This window comes from Thamnophis sirtalis, unplaced genomic scaffold (genome assembly GCF_051295495.1).
Source record: "Thamnophis sirtalis isolate CommonGarterSnake01/CBP01778 unplaced genomic scaffold, rThaSir2_p1.2 scaffold_2, whole genome shotgun sequence".
NCBI lineage: Eukaryota > Metazoa > Chordata > Lepidosauria > Squamata > Natricidae > Thamnophis > Thamnophis sirtalis.
The window spans coordinates 2598883-2624052 of NW_028261382.1; the positions used below are offsets into that span (position 1 = coordinate 2598883).

Here is a 25170-nt window from a genome sequence, read left to right on the forward strand (position 1 = left end):
CTGCAGTATTGCAGGATTTCTCTCCTAGATGACTGGACTCCCAAGGATAATCCAATTAAGTTTCCTCCAGCCATTCTGGATGTTGGGAAACTGTGACTCAGTGGCAAGGGATCATGGGAGTTGTAGGCCAGAACAGGAGGGAGTCAGTCCCTGATTTATTCTGTCCTAGAAAGCAGATGCTATTTCTGAATTAAGGATCAATTCGGTCAGTGTTTCTCAACCTCAGCAACTTGGAAACGGATGGACTTCCACCCAGAATTCAAAGCCACGTTTACGAGTTTAATAAAATTTGTATGCCGCCCACTCCCATTGGGACTCTGGGCGGCTCACAGCAAGACGAAGAAACATTTAAAATTTAAGAATAAAAAAATACAATTAAAATTCCACATCATCCATTCCATCTAAGCGGGACTGGATATCAATCAACAGCCCAGGCCTGCCGGAACAGCCAGGTCTTGACGGCTTTACGGAACGCCGGGAGAGTGGGAAGGGACCGGATCTCTACGGGTAGATCATTCCACAGGGCCGGCGCAGCAACGGAGAAGGCCCTCCCCCGGAGGGCCGCCAGCCAGTATTGTCCGGTTGACGGCACCCGGAGGAGGCCCAACCTGTGCGATCTTGTTGGTCGTTGGGAGGTAAGTGGCAGGAGGCGGTCTCTCAGGTAGCCAGGTCCTAAACCATGTAGGGCTTTAAAAGTAACGACTAGCACTTTGAAGCGCGTCCGGAGATCAACGGGGAACCAGTGCAGCTCGCGGAGGATGGGTGTAACGTGGGTGTATCTAGATACACCCCATATCGCTCGCGCGGCTGCGTTCTGGGCCAGCTGTAGTCTTCGAACACTCTTCAGGGGCAGCTCCACGTAGAGCATTGGACTTCCGGCACCATCTGATCGGCTGGCTGGGGAATTATGGGAGTTGAAGTCCACGCAGAGTCTTAAAATGTGCTGAGGGTTAAGGGATACTGAGCTCAATATTCCTCCAATATCACATTCCGTTTCCAAATCATACAATATGTGTGTGTGTGTGTGTGTGTGTGTGTGTGTGTGTGTGTGTGTGAATGAGACACCTTTTTTCCCTGGGACCCAGAGTTTCCCCCTGGGGAAGACAGCACCACGGATTTCGTGCTCCTCCGAACACAATTCCCTGTCCCAGCTGCCTTTTAACGCTTCGTTAGAAATCTCTCTCTCCTTTTGCAAGTAGAGAGTTTGTGATCCCAGTCAACGGAGCATGAATGAGGTTGATCTCATTCATGACTCCCTCTTCTAAAAAAAAAAAAGACAACGACCTCAAATTCATTGATGGGACTTTTTTGGCCTTAAAATGGCCGATCTCAACAAGGCTTAAGGGAGGGGGCAAGAAAGAGTTAACGCTTGGATGGGAGCACCGGAGGGACGGGGGGGGGGGGAAATATTTATTTGGCCCAAAATATCCTTGGAAAAGGCTTCCGCCAAGCCAAGCCGACTTCACAAACATGTCTAGGGGGGATCTGAAGGAGACCTTTCCCTCTTTCAAGGAATGGTGGGTCTCAGAAAGACTATCCTGGCCACCAGCCCACTTCCCCGTTGTCCCACAGCTTCTCGGAATTCCATAAATAGGGAATCACGCCACAGCTTCAAATCAGATGACGCCGGAAGACCGGCACGAGTTTGGAGAGGAGAGAATTCTCAGAAGGTTCATAAGGACCCACGAGATGCGTTAAGGGTGGGCTTCACGCATTGACTTGTAGAGTTACTAGCGATGCTAAAATTCACCTGGAATGAAGTCCCAGATATTTGGGAGGTCCACATTGACTTAGAAAAGCATATTTTGAGGAGCCTGTCCTCAAAATTCAGATCTGGGGGGCGGCATGGGGGGGGAGACCTTCACAGTAGGACCACCCAGCCAACTTGACCTGGCCCAACTTGACTCAGCACTTGTGTTTCATCCTTCAGGGTCAAAAGGATGGCTGGCTTTGCAGAATTCAGTATCTTTTCAACTTCTCATTAGTCTCAATTATCAGCTTGGCTTCTCAATTATCACCCTGGACCTATTAGGGTTTCGAACAGAGAGCTTTCAACCCCCCCCCACCCCCACCGCCGGGGCACACCCAGAAAAGTTGAAGTTAAGACAAACATACAGAACCAGATCTCTCCGGGGGTGGGGGGGGAAGGGAGCAGGGGAGGGGGGAGAGTCTAAATTAATTCTGTTCTAGTCTTTTCTCCATTCTGCACAAGGAGAACTCCGTTGGGTTTTTTTGGGGGGTGGGTGGGTGGGGGGTGTTCGCATTTCCTGGTTTCCTTAAAGCCTCCGGAGAGGCAGAAGTGGAAAATTACACAAGCCGAAAACTTCACAACCCAAACACACGTTTGCCGTTTACAGTCAACGGGGGGGGGGGGGGAGAGCAGGAACACGCATGCATGTACTGGAGGGAGCAGGAATTCAAGAGGTGCCGCAGCCATCCAGGCGTAACCTTTCTCCAAAACAACTGGGGGAAAAAAAACCCTGAGAAATTCAGATATTTATTTCCTTTTTTGCTAGCCAGGGCAATGGTGTTTTTAGGAGAATAAAACACCAATAGAATAGGTTAATGCTGCTAAACAGACTATCAAGAGTGCTGGAATGAATATCGTGTGTGTGTGTGTATGTTTATATATATATATATATATATATATATATATATATATATATATATATATATATATATATATATATATATATATATATATATATATATATATATATATATACATATACATATACATATACATATATATATATATATATATATATATATATACACATACATACACACAAACGATATATATATATCAAAGCCCAGGTTCGAATCCCAGTAAGGGTATGGCTAGCTGATGAGAGCTAAATAGCTTGAAATAGATCTATACTAGTCTCCCTTTATTTATTTATCAGCACAAATGCAACACACACAACACACACAAACATATATACACACACACACACACACACACACATATATCAGTGTTTCTCCACCCCTTGGCCACTTTAAGATGGGTGGACTTCAATTCCCAGTATTCCCCAGCCAGCAGAGAATTCTGGGAATTGAAGTCCACCCATCTTAAAGTGGCCAAGGTGGAGAAACACTGATATATTGTACATTTTGGAAAAAAAACAAAAAAACGTTAGGAAATGTATTTGATCTGGCTTCTGGTTTGCACCTCTGTCCAAACCATTCAGAGAACTTCCAGTGTTTCTCAACCTTGGCAACTTGAAGATGTCCGGACTTCAACTCCCAGAATTCCCCAGCCAGCGAATGCATTCGCTGGCTGGGGAATTCTGGGAGTTTGAAGTCCGGACATCTTCAAGTTGCCAAGGTTGAGAAACACTCTAAACTCTTTCTCAGAATATAAACATCCCTTGGACACCAATTTTATCTGTCACTATCTGTAAAGGATCATTTTTCTCCCCCAGTGGTGAGGGCATTGTGAGGCCTTGCTGCTAAATAAAAATGTCTTTGATTGGGCTAAAGAAAGGAGATTAAAAAGGGAAGAAAATTTCTGTTTTGCACGGATGATGTTACCTAGTTTGGATCACGAAACCTCGGCAAGAAAACAAAACTCAGAGAGCACCAAGGAAAAAGAACTAAAAAACGCCTGCCTTGTTATGACCCTGTAAGAATTGCATTTCGGGGTGGGGGGGCTCCCCAAATAATTGTACTTTTTTGGCTCCCCAAAGGATTGCATTTGGTCAGAGTTTAGGAAGTACACCTATTCCACCAGCAGGCTTTAAAATGAAAGCAAGGATGCATAAAGCTACATAGCTATTTTTTCTCTCTCTCTTCAAAACACCCACTGGGAGATTCTCTAGAAAAACCAGTTTCCTTTCATCGCGTATAGACTCTCTTTTTCTTTCTTTCTTCGGCCTCCCTTCCTCGCTCTCCAGTTCCATGATTGGGAAAAGGGTTGTTTATTTATTTATTTATTTTTAAAAAAGGGGGGGGACACATTAAAAGAGCAAAGTGGCACCCAAAAGGGTTAGGGCTGCTTTGAACTTCTCCACCCTCCCGCCTCACTTCCTAAAACATTAAAAGATGTGAACCCAGGGGGTTGTTACATGTTTGTGTTTCACATCCTCCCCCTAATCCTTTTTTTTTTTAACATGGGGGAAAAAATGGAGTCAATTATCTGCTTCCCCACCCCACAAAAAAACATACCAATCCTGGGGAGGGGGGAAGAGAGAGAGGAGAGAGACAGAGAGAAGAGAGAGAGAAAGAGGAGAGAGAGAGAGAGGGAGGGGGAGACAGACAGACAGAGGAGAGAGAGACACAGACAGAGAAAAGAGAGAGATAGTCAGACAGAAAAGAGAAGAGAGAGAGAGAGAGAGGGTGGGGGAGACAGACAGACAGACAGAGGAGAGAGAGACAGAGACAGAGAAAAGAGATAGTCAGACAGAAAAGAGAAGAGAGAGAGAAAGAGGAGAGAGAGAAATAAATCCAAGATGTTGGGGTTCACTTAAGAAAAAGGGGAAACAGCTTGATCACTTCCCCCAACTTTCAATGGGAGAGTGACATTCCTCCCCCCCACGCTCTCTTTATCCAGAAGGGGGGGGGTTACCTTTATAATGTCCCCCCATCCCAAATTTTCCTTGGATTTGTGGAGTGAGAGGACAGAGCCTGGATGGGGGGGGGGGGGGTCCTGCATCCTTGCTGGTTGGGTCATAGGTTGGCTGTGCAAAACGGGATGCTAGCACAATGGGTAGGGGGCTGCTCCCCCCACTTTGCAAGGGAAAGCCTCCCCCCCTCCTCTCTGGGCCTGATTCGCCTGCATCTCAACCCCCAAATCTCTTGACTTCCATGGAAACATCACCAGGGAGATACCCCTGGGCCTCCCCCTCCTCTCTTCCACTGATCTGGCAGAAAGGGGGGGGGGTGTCCATCAAAGGCTGGAGAGGGAGCAGCTGTACTCTTCAGGGCCAAGATAGCCCCCTCCCCACATACACACCCCAGCAAAAAAAAAGAGCCCCCAGATCCTGGACTTTATTCACCCCCAAAGCCAAGAGGACCTGCAAAGAGATCTTTGGAGGTGGGAGTGGGGGAGAAAAAAAAGGGGGAGGGTCTAAATACTTCCCAGGAAAGCAGCAGGCAGCTCCCCCCTTTCCCAAAGCTTTGCCGCCCCCCCCGAACCCCAAAGCCGGGCCCAGCCCGGGAGGATCGCGAGCTCCTTCTACTTCCGCTCATCATCACCACCTTTTCGTTTAAGGGCCGAAGAAATCCAGGGATGGGTGGGGGGGGGGATGTCTTTTAGAAGGGGAGGGGGCGAGAGAGAGAGAGGGAGGAAAGGCCAGGCCTGAAGGGGCTCGGCCTCTGCATCTCCCCTTCCTCCTCCTCCTCCCCTTTTCGCCCTCTCCCCAATTCGGATCGCAAAAAAAACAACACCCCCCCCCCCCAAATCCCAACAATTCAACGTCATTGCCAAAGGCAGCACGCTCTGCCCCGTTTCTTTTCCTCTTCTCTCCCCCCCTCCCCACAATCCCCACGCCCCAAATTTATTTTGTGGGTGGGGGGTCTCCCCCCCCCAACTCTTACCTGTTCTTCCTCGGGAGTCAGCTGCGCGGCCATGCTCCTGCCAGCCCGGGGAAGAGGCGCAAGTTTGCCAAAGTCGCCAGCCTCGCCCCCTCCCACCCCTCCTGAAGCCCCCTCCTCTTTTAGTTGATATCTAATGAGTAGGGGGCAAAGCCAGCGGGGGTTGGGTGGATCTTTCTTTTTTGGGGGAAGGGGCGTCAGCGGCCAAGAGCTGCCCTCCGCGCTAAATCCAAGCCGGGCATCTTCGCTTGGGGACAGGCTGAGCGCTGGAAAAAGAGCCGGGGGGAGGGGGAGAAGAGGAGGAGGGAGGGGGGGGACGAAAAGGGAGGGGTCCCGCGGGCTCCCCCTCAAAAGGGGGAGGGCCGCGACGAGCCGAGGATCCGAATGAAGCGATCCGAAGCGAAGGCGAGAAACCAGCAGCGGCGATGGAAAAAACAGCCCGAAAAAGCTGGCTCGCTCGGTTGGGCCACTCCGGACCTCCGGAGCATTGCGGGTGGGCGTGGGAGGGGGGGGGAAAGAGGAGGACCCCTTCTCTCTCTCTCTCTCTTTCTCTCTCTCTCTCCCTTCTTTTGCAACAATCCTGGCTTGAAAAACAATGAAAAGCAAAAGAAACAAACAAAAAATAAACTCAAATTGTTGCAAGAAGCTTCTTCCCTTTGCTTCTCGACCCACAGAGCAGGCCAAAGCTATGGGAGAGGGGGGGGGGAGAATAACCCGGGGTGGGGTTTGGGGGGAAAGAAGAGGAGAAGGAGGGGAAAAGAGGAGGGGGGTGAGCCCGCCCGTTTGCAAAAGAGATGGGGAGAAAGAGAGATAAATTGGGGAGGGGGGAGGCAGAAGGAAGTTTCTCCGCTGTCTCAAAAGCGCAAATCTCTCCCCCCCTCCCGATTCGGATGGGCTCCCTTCCCCGAGTGGGAGGAAATGAGGAGGGGGGGTGGGTGGAAAGGCAGACTTTTCCTTCGAACTGTTGCTTTCTGGAGGAGGAGGAGCAGTCTGTGTGAATGTGTGTGTGTGTGTGTGTTGAGAAGGCGGGGAGGGGGGGGGGAAGGCTGAGAAGGATTAGGAAATGGATGGATCCGCTCCCGCTGGCTTGGCCGCCCCCTCCTCTTCTTCTTCTTCCCCGCCCAGCCGGGCGGATCCGTTGCCCAACCTCCCTCGCAGCGCTGATTCCTCAAAAGCAGAGCGAGGGGGAGGGAGGGAGGGAAGGAGGCCAGCCCTTCCCGGCGCCGGGGCTGCTCAACCCACCCACCCACCCACCTCCCCCTTCACCACCACCGCCGCCCCAGCCTGGGGGAAACGGCATCCCATTCGCGGGCCCGCGGGGCGGGGATGCTCTTTGGGAGGCGGGCCGGAGGAGGAGGAGGAGGGAAGAATGCGGAGAGGAAGTGCGGAGAGAAGAGGAAGGAGGGAGGGGAAGAGGGAGAGGTGGGGGGGGGGAAGAAGAAGAGGAAGGAGGAGAAGTGGAAGGAAAGGGGGAAAGAAAGGAGGAGGGAAGAATGTGGAGAGAATGCCAAGAGAGGAGAAGAAGGGAGGGGAAAGGGGAGAAGGAGAGGAAGAAGTGAAAGGAAGAGGGAGGAGGAAAAAAATGCAGACAGAAAGTGGCAAGGAAGAAGAGGGGAGGAGGGAGAGAAGGAAGGATGAGGAGGAGGGAAGAATGAGGAGGGAAGTGCGGAGAGAAGGAGGGAGAGGAAGAGGTAGAGAAGGGGTGGAAGAAGAGGAAGAAGGAAAGAGGGAAGGAAAGAAGAATGCGGAGGGAAGTGCCAAGAGAGGAAAAAGAAGAGAGGAGGAGAAGTGGAAGGAAAAGGGGAAAGAAAGGAGGAGGGAAGAATGTGGAGAGAATGCCAAGAGAGAAGAAGGGAGGGAAGAGGGAGAAGGAGAGGAAGAAGTAGAAGGGAGAGGGAGGAGGAAAAAATGCAGACAGAAAGTGGCAAGGAAGAAGAGGGGAGGAGGGAGAGAAGGAAGGATGAGGAGGAGGGAAGAATGAGAGTGCGGAGAGAAGAGGAAGGAGGGAGGGGAAGAGGTAGAGAAGGGGTGGAAGAAGAGGAAGTAGGAAAGAGGGAAGGAAAGAAGAATGCAGAGGGAAGTGCCAAGAGAGGAAACAGAAGAGAGGAGGAGGAGAAGTGGAAGGAAGAGGGAGAAGGGGGAAAAAAGGAGGAGGGAAGAATGCAGACAGAAAGTGCCAAGAAGAAAGAAGAAGAGGGGAGGATGGAGAGAAGGAAGGATAAGGAGGAGGAGGAAATGGAAGGAAAAATGAAAAAAGGAGCATCACCAGAAGGAAGAGGAGAAGGAAGAGGAAAAAGTAGAGACAAGGAAGAAGAAGATGATGAAGAAGAAAAGGAAGTGAAGAAAGGATGAAGAGAAAGAAACAGGCATCAAACCATTCCTGGGGCCACAAGAATATTGATTTACCTATTTTTATTTTACGGATATATTTGGGTTCCACCTTTATTGTCCTCGTCTCAATAACTCAAGGCAGTAAAACAGAGCTAAGAGTCCTTCCTCTTTCCCCCCACAACAACAACCCTTTGAGGTGGGCTGAGATTTATTTGGCCGCTAATGTTGAGCATGGCAAATTGCAATCGCCGGTTGCCCAGCGCCCAAATTTTGATCCCAGGATGGCAAGGGCTGGTGATAAGTCACTTTTTTTCAACACCGTCGTAACCTTGAACAGTTGTGAAATGGCCGTAAGCAGAGGTTTTACCTTCTCTAATAAAAGTTAGCCATAGAAGCTGGGGGTAAAAAGGCATTGGTGAAGATGGTAAGGCAGCTGGTGTATAGAATAACCAGCTGTGTAAAGGTAAGGTAAAGTTTCCCCTTGCACATACATGCTCCCGACTCTAGGGGGCCACGCTCATCTCCGTTTCAACAGCCAAGCGCTGTCCGAAGACGTCTCCGTGGTCATGTGGCCGGCATGACTCAACGCCAAAGGCGCATGGAGCGCTGTTCCCTTCCCACCAAAGGTGGTCCCTATTTTTCTACTTGCATTTTTAACGTGCTTTCGAACTGGTTGGCAGAAGCTGGGACAAGTCACGGGAGCTCACTCTGTTACGTGCTGTTAGGGGTTCGAACCGCCGGCCTTTCTGATCGACAAGCTCAGCCTCTTAGCCCCTGAGCCACCGCGTCCTTTCAACAACTGTGACCTTGATGGAAATACACAAAAACTGTCACCTAAACGTTTTTTTAAGGTATAAAAAAACAAGACAACATCTGGAAGTGCCTTCACGGATGTATCAGAAGGGGGAAACACGGTTAAGAGTTGCAAAACCTTGAGTTTTATTGGAGCCAAGCTGGTCTTCACCACCTCTCAAGGTCATGTTCCTGGTCTGCTCTACCTCACAGGGCTGTCGCTTTGAGCCTGCAATGCCCCACAGCTAGCGGGGGTGGGTGGTTGGGCGAGGGGAACCCAAAGCTATCTTTGGGGGGTCTCAGGATGCTGCTGCAGCAGCCGGGAGCCTCATCTGAGCTACGCCTGAAGGTCTTGCAAAACTCCCTAAACTACAGGCCCAGATGGACACCACATTCTCTCCATCCATAGAATCTGCCTTCCTGGAATCCTATCCCATCATCCCCCCACCCCAAAATGAGGAGGGATCTGGTCTTTGCAAAGCTCAGCCCAAAGACCCCTTTCAGGGCAGCCTTTTGCTATGAGACATGGGTCTGCAGATTGCATTCGTATGTATGTATGTATGTATATATGTATGTATGGTGTCACAACCCCTGGTGTGCCCAAATATCAGCACAAATGCAACACACACACACACACACATAAAGTCACAACCCCTGGTATGCCCAAATGTGGGAGGAAGATCACACTTCCATTCTCTGTCCTTCGGCTCGTCACAAGAGACCATCCAGACAGAAACCCAATATTTTTACTGTTGCCTTTTTGTTACATTTGTTATATTTGTGCTGATATTTATTTATTTATCAGCACAAATATAACATATATATATATATATTCAGAAAAAAAACCACAATCACAGAGTTGGAAAGGGACCTTGGAGATCTTCTAGTCCAACCCCCTGCTCAAGCAGAAAGCCCTGGCCGATAGCATTCTGGACAGTCTCTTCTTGAAAACTCCAGTGATGGAGCACTCACAAACTTCTAGTGGCAAGCTGGTTCCACTGGCTAATTGTCCTGGTTAGGAAGTTTTTTCCCCCCACCCCTTAATTCCAGGTTCCTTCTCGCCTTGCTTAGTTTCCACCCATTGCTTCTCGTCCTGACCTTGGGTGCTTTGGAGAACAGCTTGATCCCCCTCCTCCTCTCTGTGGCAGCCCCTCAAATATTGGAAGGCTGCTCTCCTGTCTCCCCCTAGTCCTTCTTTTCATTGAACCAGGCAATACTCAATTCCTGCAACCGTTCTTCCTATGTTTTAGCCTCCGGTCCCCTTTCGTCATCTTTTAAAGTTAGGAGCTTTCTCCAGCTTGCAAATGGGGTGCAGAATTATTTCTCTCCCCCCACCACCACCACGCTGCCCCCCCCAAAGATAATCCTGGGCCAGGTTGCTCTCTGGTTGCACAGCCAGCGATGAGTTGCCAGCGGCTTAAATTCTTGGCAAGCAAAATGTGGCTTTCTGAGAAAAAGGGGGCCGGAGGGGGTGGGGCGGGGCGGGTTTTAGAAAGGCCCACTGTCTGCAGATGGAGAGAGAGACTCTCGGAGTTTTATCGAGAAACGCATCGGCCTCTTAACCATGATGTCATTTCTCTTGAAAACCACCCTGGGCTATTCAGAGAATTGGAGACCGGGCTGCACCACCCGCCATGTTTCTAGTTAGAAAGCTCGCACCCTCCTTGCGTGTGTTTTTTTTTTAAGCTGTGGGTTCGGCTTCCTGGCACCCCTTTTCCTCGAATCCAGGGCTTCTGGGAGCCACGGATTTCTCGACGAAGGGGAGCACCCGGCGGGGGTGCAAATTCTAATTCATTTTTTTGCATACATATATATGTATATACATATATATGCAAAAAAAAATATATAAACCCAATATTTTTACTGTTGCCTTTGTTACATTTGTGTTGTATTTGTGCTGATAAATAAATAAAGGGAGACTAGTATAGATCTATTTCAAGCTATTTAGCTCTCATCAGCTAGCCATACCCTTACTGGGATTCGAACCTGGGCTGTATTACATATTAAGCAGTTGTGTTAACCACTAAGCCACAAGGTTCTCCTCCTTTATCATATATATACACATATATGTATGTATGTATGTATGTATGTATGTATGCATGCATGCATGCATGCATGCATGCATCTATCTATCTATCTATCTATCTATCTATCTATCTATCTATCTATCTATCTATCTATCTATCTATCTATCTATCTATCTATCTATCTATAGATGTGTGTATATGTATATATACCGGTATATATGTGTGTGTGGATTTTCAGCTGGCCCAAAAAGTTGTCCCAGAGTGTGAAGCCCGGCTTTAACATGGCTTAGGCCAGAGCAGTCCAACTTTGGCTACTTTTAAGACTTGTGGACTTCAACTCCCAGAATTCCCCAGCCAGCCATGAGTTAGCAACTGAAACCAGCCCATCAAACATGCTTAAACCAGGCCTTAATGCCACCTACCTAACTCATTTCTGCAAACACACACACACACACATGTTGCATTTGTGCTGATAAATAAATAAATAAAGGGAGACTAGTATAGATCTATTTCAAGCTATTTAGCGCTCATCAGCTAGCTATACCCTTACTGGGATTTGAACCTGTGCTGTATTACATATTAAGCAGTTGTGTTAACCACTAAGCCACAAGGTTCTCCTCCTTACATGTGACACTAAATACATACATATACATATACATACATACAGACACACACATATAAATCAATGGATTTTCCTGGGCTTTCCAAACCCTAGCAAGAAAAAAGGAGGAACTGTTGTAATATAGTTCCTTGTGTAGGTGTGTGTCACCCATGGCCCAGTTCATACCAGGGCATGCAGAGCCACGCTGAACCACACAGGAGAAAACACACTCCTAAAACGCCATAACATCCTGATAATGCATAACATAACATTCTGAGATGTGCCCTACCAATGACGCCCAGGATTTGACCATATATAGACAGAACAAGGATTCTGATATAATCTATAATATAGATTGTTACAAGGAACAATCAGAGAGAAAGGCTGTAGTTCTGAAGTTATAGGGAAACCAAAAATGTTGAGGAAGAGAATCAAGAACGATTGAAATCAAGAATCAGAAAATATTTGAAACCAGGAATCAGAAAATGTTCAAAATCAGGAACTAATGGGAATCCCGAAGTATGAATCGAGGGATCAGAAAATTATGTGAAATGGAGAGAATTCAGAAAATGTTTAAAAGCAAGAAAGAATGAGAGATTCTAAAAATCAAGAATCGAAGTACTTGAAATGGAGAAAATATTTGAAATCCGCAATCAGAAAATATTTGAAACTAAGAACTAAACTTGGGATTCCTGGTTCACGCATTGGACTAACAGTGAATTTTAATGACTTTTGAGTCAGCCATTCTCTTTGCCCATGAAATCACCTGAAATCAAGAGGGATTGGAAGGATTGGGTGGGAGACAAGAGGATTAATTATTGTCCAAAGTTCTTTCCCATCTTTCAAAAATTCTTTTATTTGGTGAATCTCAAAAGAGTGCAATACCAAAATTCCCAACACCACAAATGTGGCAGAATAACGAGGGAAGCCCAAAAGGCTTCAGCGTGTGTGTGTGTGTGTGTGAACGTTGTGTCTTTTATCTATGCTCTTTTTCAAACTTGGAATCTGGTACTGATGAAGCCCAACGGCCTTGAGGATTATGGCCCAAAAAACACCCTGAATTTGACCACCATGGATTTGAGACTGGAAACTAACTTCCCAGCAGTACAAGTGGCACAATCCGTGTCTTTTGTGTGTGTGTGTGTGTGTGTTTTTTTTTGAAACTTCACAACTCTCTTTTTCAAACTTGGAATCTGAAGCCCAATGGCCTTGAGGATTGTGGCAAAACACCCTGAAATCCAAGGTGTGTGTATGTGTGTTTGTGTGTCCTGTGAGAATTTGAACCCAGGTTTCGACCAGCTTGTCTCCCAACTCGTTCCGAAACTTAACGGTTGACATGGATGGATCTGAGTCTCATTTAAGGACGAGCATTTAAGGCAGCCGTTCTAAAGCAGGACAGAAGCCCCAAAAAACCCACCTCCTGAACGAAAATATCCCATTAAAGGCGTATTTTTCCACCCAAATGTTGAAAGTGTATATATTATGACTAGGGTTTCCTATCCAGGTAGACCGAGGGACATTCTTGACCGATCTTGGTCGCCCCGTTTTAAGGTCTCGGGTCAGTTGTCCATCTGGCACTCCCCGTCGGGTGAGACGGGCGGAGGGGCCTCCGCTCGGGGAGTGGACAAATGCTCCAGTTCGTAACGCCCGTCTTGCGAGGTGGGCTCGTCGGCCGCGCCCGGCTGTTGGCTTTTATTCCTCTTGTGCTCGATAATTTGCTGCAGCTGCTGTCCCGCGTAGCCCGGTTTGGAGGTGAGCGGGCAGCTGGGCACCACGATGCCCAGGATGTCGGAGACCATGTAAGGGCGCAGCCAACCCACTAAAGGCGTACTGCCGGGGTTATAGTGCGCCTGCTTGTGATAGAATAGGATCCCGTCCACCTGCAAGGAGAAACGGGAAGAAAACAGCTTGGTTCCCGGGGTTTCAGGAGAAGCCGCGGGGCGTCCAGGGGAAAGAGGGCAAAAAAGTCAAGATGGCGACCGGAAATGCTGAGATTTGGAACTCCCAATTTAAGAATTTGGATGATAGCACAGGAGAGTTCCTCAACTTATGACCATTCGGAGCAAGAGCAGGACTGGGGTGGGTGGGAAGTGATGTATGACCAGTCCTCGCATTTACGACCGTCGCAGAATCCCCACAGCCACGGGATCAGAATTCGGGCGCCTGGCAACCCGTATTTAGGACGGCTGCAGCCTCTCAGGGCCACGTAATCACCATTCCCCCCCCTACTAGAAGGGGGAACCTCCTAGCAGTTTTGGGGGGTAGTTTTGACTTTCTCCACCAGGGGAGCTGTGTTTGCGCCGAAAGCCCAGCAGGGGGAGCTCTATGCTTTTGAGAAACCTATATGGTCAGAGAGGGACTTTGCTTAAAAGCAGAATTCAGAAGAACAAGAGTTGGAAGGGACCTCGGAGGTCTTCTAGTCCAACCCCGAGGCCCTAAACCACTCCAGACAAATGGCGGTCTAGCTCTCTTCCTAAAAAAAAACCATCCAGTGATGGAGCACCCACAACTTCTGGAGACAAGAAGACCCAGATGAATACCCAAATAATGAGTGAGCTGTTTGTATGTATACGATTGCTGTGGCCCGCCAGCGACCAGGGGAGCTGGCCACAGATTCGGACAGTGAGGAGGTTGGGGACATGGGCCAGTCCTGGAGTCTGGAGAAGGCTCTGTGTTGGAGGCAGAGAGGGGGCAAGGGCTGTCTGACAGTTATCAGCTGCCTTCAGAGTCAGACATCAGTGAGGCAGAAGAACAGCTGGAGCCTGTTCCCAGTGCATGCATGCGCAGAGCTGCCAGAAGGCAAGAACAGCTAAGACAGAAGAGATGATTTGGGAGTAAGGCTTGGAGGTGATTGGCCCCTCCCATAGGACATACAGGAGGAGCAAAGGCACAGGAGCCTTTGCAGGAAGCAACTTGGTTCATGCTGGTCGGTTTCCATTCTGAAGCTCCGTTTTGACTCTGTGCTCCGTGTGGCCTTGCCAAGCAAATTGCCAATTAGATCTCTAGCAGTGTTTCAAGGGAGATAAAAGTGGGTGCTTATCAGCCTTATCCCGAAAGACTTTGGCAGACTACTGTAAGACTCTTTTACAAACTATTTGGGACTCATGACGGGCTGGGAATGAACATAATTCCACAGCCTTTGAAATAAAAAGAGGGGTTTGGGGACTAAGCGCGGGCTTTTTAACTGTCTCGGGAAGCCTCGGTCAGAACAGTGATGGGGTGCTGGTACCCGGAAGGTGCTGCCTGGGGGAGCCCCTTGGTTGGAGATCCCAGCAGGGGAAACCCCCTCCCTTGCAGACTCCGCCTGGTGTGAAGAGCCATTTACGGATGACGTTAAAACCAAGATGCGTTCATGGGAACAAGGCCAACTCACCTCGAAAGGAAACGCCATGGCCAGAGCCTCACACAGGCTGGCTGAATTGCAGGAGTAGCTCTTGAGGCCCACAAATCTATACTGGAAGAGAAGCCGAAGAAGTCAACGCACACACACACACACACACACACACACACACACACACACACACACACGTTAACCCTCTGCTTTGTTTGATCAGATGAGTGAGAAACTGAGTCTCCAGGTTTAGAGGCAGTATACCTCCAAACAACTCGGCGAGTACGAATATGAGGTAGGCGGCCACTTGGGACCTCTGCAACCATGGGATGGACTTGTGGGTGTTTGGGGCAGGATCTTGAACCTTCAACTGGGTGGGGAAAACCGGGAAGCTTTCAGATTCGGGTTTCCCCCAGATTTGCCAACATGGCTCTCTTAATAAATTGGAACTTTGAGGAATCCTTTGCCTTGGACTCTGATTTAAATTTTGGATGCTATTTGGAACCCTGACGTCACTTGCCATTTTTTTTCACTCTATAACTTTGAATGGTCACTAAACAAAGCGTTGTAAGTCAGGGAGTACCTGCATCAATGCTCCATTGCATAATGCCCGATTGACACGCGCCCAAACTAACAAGCTTCTAATGATGATTGAGGCCCCACTTTTTAATCCACCGTTTTGGTCAAAATAATTTTTTTTTTAAAAAAAAACCGACTCACTGGGTTAAGTCGGCTTTTCTCCGACAAATCCGCCTCTTCTTCCATTTTGGAATGCAGCCAGAAGAATCTGAAATCTGTCTGGAGGAAAGGAAGAAAAGGGGACCAAGAGGTGTGAATAGCTCTTCCTTTCCTCCCTCCCTCCCAAGGTCACCCGCACATCCCACTTCAGGTTCGTGCAGCACAGATTTAACTCCGCGTCTGCGGTTCGCCCGAGCGTCCTAACTCACAAGCTACCAAATCAAGCCGAACTCTAACCAGGTTTAGGAGGAAGCGCTGAGGCTTCTCTCGTTGACCTCGTGGTGGTGGGAGCTCGGACGTAAGTTACCTGGCAGTCATAGACAGGGTGTCCCCGCCAACACATCACGTCGAGGATGTAGTATGTCTGCTGGACCTCATTGTAGATGCAGTCCAAGATGGTGTATTCTGTAAGTAACGCCAACCGAGATTATTAGCCCAGAACTTGGGTTAAGTTAGCAATAGCAATTAGACTTATATACCGCTTCATAGGGCTTTCAGCCCTCTCTAAGCGGTTTACAGAGTCAGCATATCGCCCCCACAGTCTGGGTCCTCATTTCACCCACCTCGGAAGGATGGAAGGCTGAGTCAACCTTGAGCCGGTGAGATTTGAACCGCCGAACTGCAGATAACAGTCAGCTGAAGTGGCCTGCAGTACTGCCCCCTAACCACTGCGCCACCTCGGCTCTTCTGACTAACAGTGACACGGTGGCTAAGATGCTGAGCTTGTCGATCAGAAAGTTCGGCGGTTCGAATCCCTAGCGCCACATAACGGAGTGAGCTCCCGTGACTTGTCCCAGCTTCTGCCAACCTAGCAGTTCGAAAGCACGTAAAAAATGCAAGTAGAAAAATAGGGACCACCTTTGGTGGGAAGGGAAGAGCGTTCCGTGCGCCTCCGGATTAGCTGGGATATGGGAGGCTGGGAATAGACGGGGGCGGGGCCAGTCAGAGGTGGCATTTACTGGATCTCTGATCTACTGAAAATTTCCATTTTCTGATAAAGTTTGCAACAGAAGAACATTAAATTTCTACAAATTGTTTCCAGGTGTACGAAGTTGGCACCCACCCCTCTCCTAGAAAAATGAAATATTTTAGGAAATATTAAAGAGGAAGAATATTATATTTCCCTGGGTGAGAGAAAAGGAGAAACACGTTTTAAAGACAAAGCAGCTCCCTGCAGCTTCCTGCCCCCAACCCACCCACTTTTGTCAATGGGCCATTAAGGCCTGAGCCAGCCTATTCTACATTACAAAGATCTACCTACTTCAGGCAGAGCCATAATAGGAATTCCAAAGCCCTTTCATTACATCATCACCCAGCAAGAGTCAACCAAGCTTGGGACAGCCTACAGAGTTGCCCCTGCATGACCGAGCATTGAGTCATGCCGGCCACATGATCACGGAGAACGTCTTCGGACAGCGCTGGGCTCTTTGGCTTTGAAACGGAGATGAGCACCGCCCCCTAGAGCAATAGCAATAGCAGTAGACTTATATACCGCTTCATAGGGCTTTCAGCCCTCTCTAAGCGGTTTACAGAGTCAGCATATTTTCCCCAACAATCTGGGTCCTCATTTTACCCACCTCGGAAGGATGGAAGGCTGAGTCAACCTTGAGCCGGTGGGATTTGAACCGCTGAACTGCTGATCTAGCAGTAGCCTGCAGTGCTGCATTTAACCACTGCGCCACCTCGAGAGTCGGGAAGGACTAGCACCTACGTGCAAGGGGAACCGTTTACCTAAGTTCTGACTGTGTCATATATCAGGGAGGTTGTCCTTGCCAAGAACAAGGGTGATGAGGGTCACAAGGAGAAAAGAATTGGAAACTCACCTTTCCCTGTGGCTGAATTGAGTCGGTTCCCACCAGGCAAAAGAGAAGGGAACCGATTGACGCAGAAACCACTTTTGGTGTATGTTGCCGTGGTTCCCTAGAAGGATGCGAAGCGAGAGGGAAAAAATGAGAATATGAATTTTTTTCGGGGCAAAGCATTCATTCGACCTGGGCATCTTGGCTTAAGCTTGGGAGGAGGAAGAGAAGGAGAAGGAAGAAAGAAGAAAGGAAAAAAGAAGAGGAGGAGAAAGAAGGATAAAAGAAAGAGGAAGAGAAGAGGAAAAGGAAGAAGGGAAAAAGGAGGAGAAAGGAGGAGAAGGAAGAAAGGGGGAAAGGAAAAAAGAAGAGGAGGAGAAGGAAGGAAGAAAGAAGAAAGGAAAAAAGAAGAGGAGGAGAAGGAAGGAAGAAAGAAAGAGGAAGAGGAGAAGAGGAAAAGGAAGAAAGAAGGGAAAAAGGAGGAGAAAGAAGGAGGAGAAGGAAGAAAGACGGGGAAAGGAAAAAAGAAGAGGAGGAGAATTAAGGAAGAAAGAAGAAAGGAAAAAAGAAGAGGAGGAGAAAGAAGGAAAAAAGAAAGAGGAAGAGGAGAAGGAAGAAAGAAGGGAAAAAGGAGGAGAAAGAAGGAGAAGGAAGAAAGACGGGGAAAGGAAAAAAGAGGAGGAGGAGAGAGAAGGAAAAAGAGGGGGAAAGGAAGGAGGAAGAGAAGGAGGAGGAAAAGGAAGAAAAAAGATTAAAAAGAGAAGGAGAAGGAGAATGGTAAAGACGAGGAGAAAGAAGGGGAAAGGAAGGAGGAGGAAAAGGAAGAAGGGGAAAAGGAGAAAGAAGGAGGAGGAAGAAAGATGGGGAAAGGAAGGAGGAAGAGAACAAGAGAAAAAGGAAGAAAGAAGGAGAAGAGATAAAAGAGGAGAAAGAAGGAAGGAAAGGAGGACTCAGAGGAGAAGGGAAGAGGGGGAGGCTCTCCTACTTCTTCACATAGAAGCCCAAGTTGATCTACACACTGCTCTCGTCTTCTTCCCCATAACAATCTGAAGTGGTAGGTTAAGGCCGAGAGGGACCAGCTCAAAGACACCCAACGAAGCCTCCTTGGCCAAGACTGGACATGAGTCTGGGTTTCCCATTGACCGCCCAACCCTCAGCCGCAACACCACCTGGTTCCTTACCCTGGAAGCCACCACAAGAGCTCTCTTCCCCGTAGGGCACACCACGAAGAGCCACTCCTGATCCAGATCTGGTGGGACATCAATCAGCCACTCGGAGAGCATCAGCTGCAGAGAGGAGGAAGCAGACGGTTCAATCCTCCCCCTGAGAAACCCACCAAAGACCCAGAACGAGAAGAGGAGCCATCTTGACCCCAATGAAGAAACACAACGTTGAGGGTCAGTTTTGGGAGTGCTTGGCTGTGAATGCCCAAGATCTTCAGTTGTCCCCTAATGTCTCCAAAAAAAGATCTGAAATCCTCCAACTAGATGAACCAATGGCACACGTTACAACAGATTCTCATGTTCCATGACATCTGACTGGCCACAGGATTTGGCCGACCCAACTCCTGAGTCAACATCCTCTGGGCCAACATCTTGAGTCAACTCAGAAGTTGGATATTGAAGAGACTGCCAGAAGGTGGACCTGTCTCAAACCCCTGGATATTGTTATTTAAAACAATAATAAAAAAGCACCTTTGGGACAGCCATGGATGGCTGAGAATCTCTAGAGACTTTTAGCTGTACAACCCCTTGAATGGTGTGGAAGTAGGAATGGAGGAAAAACTGCAGACTACGGGAACCATTTGCACCACTCAGGTGACCTTGAGGACACAAATCAACCTCCAAGGGGCCTCAAGGACCCTCTAAAAGGATGCAAATGACCAACTGTCTGCAAGGAATATAAATCCTTCCAAATCCCCACTATCCTATCAGAGCTGAAGAAGCTCCTTGGAGGAGAAGCGAAAAGCCTTCAAAGAAAAGAAAGTTAAGTTCAGTTGCCTCTTGAAAAAGCACCTTTGGGACGATTATAATCTGGGTGTGACGGAGAATCTCCACAGACATGGTTTTCTTTGTAACTCTTAAGAGATGTCTTTTCCTCCTCTTGTTTTTCACCTTGCAGAATATAGTGAGTTATTAAGAAGTAAGAAGATGAAATGAACAAGCAAGGGAAAAAATTCAGCCTTGGGCAGCCTCTGTAAAAATAATAATAATAAAGGAAAACACAGGTGCAAGAGAGACCTTGGATTTAATGAGAAGATTTGGCTGTTGGGGTTGATAATCTTCTGGGGAGTGATAAGGAACGGCCTTGCTGAGCGACTGAGCCATCTAAATAATTAACCACAGTAGTGAAGGAGACAGGACCTGCAAAAATGGCAAAACTCTACATTTATCAGTGACTGGAAGCCCCTTAGGGGGAAAAATGAATTTGCGATTTGTAGTTTTGATGAGAAAGCAGGATGGGGTTATAGAAAGAAAGTCTTGATGCAACTTTAGAGACAGACGTTAAAATATAATTGTACTCATGGAGATATTCAGAAGCCAATTCTTTACACATTTTTAAAAAATATTTTCTTCTTTCTATTTTACTTTTCTTTCTTTTTAGTACCTTTAACTTTTTCTTTTATTTCTCCCTTTTTTTCTCGTTCTACTTTCTAGTTTGTCTTACTTCCTAATGCTCTTGTTAAAACTTTGATTAAGATAGACAGACAGATAAAAAAAATAATATAATAGTCCCACTCTAGGCTTTCCCCCCCCCCTGAAATGGAAGGTCCTTTTGGGGGAAGGTGGCCAAGGAGAATCCTGTCTCCGTTTTCTAGGGGAATAATTTTGTTTAGAAGTTTGATTACCCATATGATCAACAGAAATAAAAACAGGAAGGAATATATCCATCCATCCATCTCTCTCTCTCTGTGTATGTTCCAGCATAACTCTGGAATGCCTTGAACAATTTCAGCCAAACATAGTACATAGATGACTTACTCTCTGGAGAAAAATACTAAGGGGGTAAGATACCCCTAACACGCCTTGGGTGTGTGTGTGTGTTCTGTTAAGATATAGCTTGTTGTGTCGTACTGCCGTAAAATGGCTTCTACTGTACAGCGCAGTGGACTTGCCATGGTAACGGCATCACAGTACTCAACAAGGGGGCTCCCTCTGGTAAGGGGGGAAAATCCAACATTAGAAATTATATTGAGAGAAATTATATAGAATTGAGAGTATCTGAAAACCGTTTAAAAGTCCAGGTAAGAAGGAATTTAGAGTAGGAAAAAAACATGATGATTTTCATGAGTCGAATATTATGTATTTTCACGACGGTGTTTATACCCACATAGAAAATGCTTGAACACCAATGTTTCTCTTTCCCTGCGGGGATCTTATCATTATTTTAAAGTTTGATGAATAATGTAATACAAAGTTGCCACAGTATTCTGTAAGGAGTATGGAAAATAATGAACGGTTTTCCTTTTTTAAAACAACCACCGTTTTATTGTATCAAACCAAGATTAAAAAAAAAACCCCTGAATGTGACAATATGATTACATCAAAAAATTAAAACTTTCGACACTTTTATTTTTATGCATGAAGTATTCCTTTCCCGTTTCTTTGTTTTTGCTCTTTTGTTTAATTTTTTTTAAAAGATTCAACGCACTTGTTACTTTAAAGGGAAGGAAAAACTGTAGCAACTAGGAAAAAAACATTGTTAAACTTTTTAAAACTCTGTTAATTGGGCCACCCTGACTTCTGTTTCATACCTCCACCAGCTTTATATTTTGAGACTATTTTGATTAATTGCACCTTCAGCTACTGAATGATGCCGATGTAAAAACTCAACATCTATTTCCTAAGTTTTCTAGAGAAGCTGAACTTTTTGGAGACATCAATGATTGATGAAAATCCATCAAGAATAACCGAAGAGGAAATGGAATTCAAACCAGAAATATTTCTTTTGGGAATCATAAACGATAAACATAACAAGGGGTTAATCTACTTAACAATACATATTATTACACCAGCAAGAATGGTCTTTGCCCAAAACGGGGGAAAAAAACAACAACAACAGGGAAATTCCATAAGAAGAGGAAATAATTAGGAAGATTCTGATTTGTGCTAAAATGGATAAACTGACACGAGAATTGAAGAATAAAGGTGAATCAGAATATTATAAGATCCGGGATACATTTTATTGACGGTTGGAAACCCCCCCCCCAAATAAAAGGAAAGACCCCAATAAGGAAGGACTAAGATTTATAGAATGGAGATTAGAGTTAGGTATGAAATTATAACAGCGAAAACGTGTAAGATAAAAACAAAGCAACATGGGTGGAAATACGATATTTTTATATTTGTAAATTCTGAATAAGCCAATTGTAAATAAAACACGGTGGTTATAATATTTAACTTTATATCTTAGTAGGTATGGCAAACACTTTGCCAGGACGGTTACCCCTGTGTCCAATGTTTTAATTCGTGTTCAATAAAAATCTCTTTAAAAAAGGAAGGAAAAGAAAATCCATCTAGAAGAGAAATATTGAAAACACCTATCGCTTGCTGCAGCTGTTACTCAGCTCCTTACTCAGGATCTAAGGACCCCTTACAAATAAAATGACAATAATGAAAAAAACAAGGGAGAACTCACCCCTGTTTTTTCCCCGCTTACCTGATTGGCATATCGCTTGGGTAACTTCTTCATAATATCTAGCTCCATGTCTTCATGTTCTCATCAGCCTTAGCTGTCTCTCCTTCCTCCTCCTCTCCCTTCTTCTCCCCTTCCTCCTCCTCCTCCGTGTAGGTCCAATCATCCTCCGCCAGCCTTCTGGCATGATTTATATAGTCCAGCCGCTTACTTGACAGAGTGGGGGAGGAAAACAAAACCCTAAAATTAAATTTAACCCTACAGGGGAAGAAACACCTCCAAGGGACAGCAACGAGGGGAGCTCAACATTTAGAAGTTAAGAAAAAATTGGCTTAGTTTCCTTGAATGTTGGAAGTCTTCACTTAAGGGTGGATGGCTTAAAGGCTGTTTGAAGTTATGATGGATCTCCAAAAAGGGAGAAGGATGGAAGGAAGGAAAGGGGAAAAGATGGAGGGGAGGAAAATGGAAGGAGGATAGTGAGGAGGAGGGAAGGAAAGGAAACAAGGAGGGAAGGAAACAAGGAGGGAGGATAGTGGGAAGGAAGGATAGTAGGAAGGAAGGAAAGAGAGAAAGGGGAAAAGAGGGAGGGAAGGAAAATGGAGGGAGGATAGAGAAGGAAGGAAGGAAGGAAGGAAGGAAAGAAGGAAATTCAAACTATGTTTTTATTGCTATGGTTCCTTTTATAAAGCTGCCCTTTATAAATTTTTGTTTAAACTGTTTTTAATCAGCTACCTGGATACTATACGCCACACTGAGACTTTTCGGAGCAGCCACAATAAATATAATAAAAAGAACTACACTTTTTAAAAGGAAAGGAATAACAAATTCAATGGGGTGTGTTCCCAACCCTGCTATGACTCTCCAGAAGAACAGAGAAGCTGGTACAAGAGACTTGCTGGCTTTAACACCCGTGGGGAGTGTGTATGTGTGTGTGTGTGGACTCTCTTACGTCTTCTGGAACTCCAGCAGCCGCCGGCGTCTCTCGCCCTGCTCCAGGGAGCTGTACTTGGGCTTGTACTGGGCCAGGCGTGGGTGAGGAGCCGCAGGGCTGTTCAGGTCCTGGGAGACGACAAAGTTGCAGGCCAGAGCCTGGCTTAGCTCCTCCATCCTTCCTCTGGGGCAGCCTGGATGGAGGAAGGAATAGAACAGATAGAACAGATTAACAAGAGTTGGAAGGGACCTTGGAGGTCTTTTAGTCCAACCCTCTGCCTAGGCGGGAAACCCTAGACCGTTTCAGACAAATGGCTATCCAACCTCTTCTTAAAGACTTCCAGTGTTGGGGCATTCACAACTTCTGGAGGCAACTTCTGTTCCACTGATTAATTGTTCTAACTGCCAGGAAATTTCTTCTCTGCTCTAAGTTGCTTCTCTCCTTGATTAGTTTCCACCCATTGCTTCTTGTTCCACCCTCAGGTGCCTTGGAGAATAGTTTGACTCCCTCTTCTTTGTGGCAGCCCCTGAGATATTGGAACACTGCTATCATGTCTCCTCCTTTCTTCTTCCCCTCTCTTTCCCCACTCCTCCTCTTTTCTCCTCCTTCTTTCCCTCCCTCCTACTTTTACTTCCCCTCCCTTACTTCCTCTGCTTTTCCCTTTCTTCCTTTCCCTCCTCATCCTTCCTCCTTTCTTCTTCCCCCCTCTTTCCCCACTCCTCCTCTTTTCTCCTCCTTCTTTCCCTCCCTCCTATTCTTACTTCCCCTCCCTTACTTCCTCTGCTTTTCCCTTTCTTCCTTTCCCTCCTCCTCCTTCCTCCTTTCTTCTTCCCCTCTCTTTCCCCACTCCTCCTTTTCTCCTCCTTCTTCCCCTCCCTCCTACTCTTACTTCCCCTCCCTTACTTCCTCTGCTTTTCCCTTTCTTCCTTCCCCTCCTCATCCTTCCTCCTTTCTTCTTCCCCTCTCTTCCCCCACTCCTCCTTCCCCTCCCTCTTACTCTTACTTCCTCTCTCTTACCTCCTCTGCTTTACCCTTTCTTCCTTTCCCTCCTCCTCCTTCCTCAATACAATATAATAGCAGAGTTGGGAGGGACCTTGGAGGTCTTCTAGTCCAACCCCCTGCTCAGGCAGGAAACTCTACACCACTTCAGACAAATGGCTCTCCAACATCTTCTTAAAGACTTCCAGTGTTGGGGCATTTACAACTTCTGGAGGCAACTTCTGTTCCACTGATTAATTGTTCTGACTGTCAGGAAATTTCTCCTCAGTTCTAAGGTTGCTTCTCTCCTTGATTAGTTTCCACCCATTGCTTCTTGTCCTGCCCTCAAAGTGCTTTGGAGCCTGACGCCCAGCCAACCCCATCCTGGAGGGATGCTGGGGGCCACACCTGCCCCAAGAGGGCTGGGTACTGCAACACCCATCATCCCCAGCCAGCATGGGGACCGTAGCCCCGGCCTTTTTCTTGCAGGGGTGGGAAGAGCAGAGAGGAATCCAAAGAAGGAGGGAAGAGGCGACTGCCCCTCCCCAGCTCCCAACTCAAGAGGTCGGCTTGAATGCACTCTGCACATGCCCAGGGGACTGCTTTTTAATTTAAAAAAAAAATGAACATCGGTTTCATTCTCCCAACCCGGGAACGAGGACCAGGGAGGGAAAGAACGACTGGTGGCCGGAGAAACCCTCCCCCCCGCCTTTCGGCGCTTACCCAACTCAGCCTCGCTCGCCCGCCAGGCGGGATTCGAACCCGCGAACTCGCCTTCCACAGAGCGGCGCGCCAACGGAAGCGCGCGCTCCCGCCCCGCCCCTTCCGCAATGGCGTCACTCGCAGGCCGCGCGAGGAGGGGGCGGGGCTTCCGGAAGGGCCGCTCCTCCTCTTCCTCTTCTACCTTCTCTCCCTCCCTCCCTCCGCTTGGAATTCGCAAGCGGCGCATGCGCGCACCTTTCAACGGAACGTCCAGCTGGCTTCGCGACAAGCCGGGTTTGGAGGCATGCGCGGATGAAGAGGCGGGGCTAAACTGGAGCTTGCCCCTCCCCTTTCATGTAGCAACCTCCCCCTCTTGGTTGTGTGCGGTGTGTGTGTGTGTGTGGCGTTTATCCACCTCGAAATGAGGTTTGCAGTCCAAGCTTTCCAATTTTTTTATTAGTGTCTGTGCAACTTGGCTGCTTTAAGAGGGGTGGACTCCAACTCCCAGAATTCCCCAGCCAGCATGGTTTTGCTTCCAGGCATGACTTGGCTTGCTGAGGGATTCTGGGAGTTGAAGTCCATCCTTCTTAAAGCAGCGAAGTTGCAGAAACACGGAGATGCTTCGAATCCCTGCTTTTATGCAGCGAAGGCTTAAAGGATCCTGGACCCAAATTTCATTATGTCACACCCGACAGAAGAGCATAAGTGCGGCTCTGGGTTGAACTGTGGGGTCCTCTGAGCTTGGTCGTTTGCTTGCAGACGTTTCATGA

At 47.5% G+C, this 25170-nt stretch overlaps 2 protein-coding genes across 2 annotated transcripts in view; both read right to left on the reverse strand.

Annotated features, from left to right (window-relative positions):
* PTPN9 (protein tyrosine phosphatase non-receptor type 9) overlaps positions 1-5780 on the reverse strand; it is a 31111-nt gene extending 25331 nt beyond the window's left edge. The window contains exon 1 of the mRNA XM_087703997.1: positions 5539-5780. Coding sequence (XP_087560123.1) covers positions 5539-5571 — 33 coding nt within the window. The 5' untranslated portion in view covers positions 5572-5780. The remainder of the gene's footprint in view (positions 1-5538) is intronic.
* Positions 5781-12123: 6343 nt separating this feature from the next.
* Positions 12124-24521, reverse strand: SNUPN (snurportin 1). The gene is given in 10 exon segments (XM_087703998.1): positions 12124-13166; positions 14660-14740; positions 15338-15415; positions 15663-15760; positions 17179-17275; positions 18336-18440; positions 21814-21869; positions 21872-21999; positions 22739-22913; positions 24422-24521. Coding segments are annotated over 9 exon segments (1122 nt in total). The 5' UTR covers positions 22897-22913; positions 24422-24521; the 3' UTR covers positions 12124-12845.
* Positions 24522-25170: the final 649 nt, after the last annotated feature.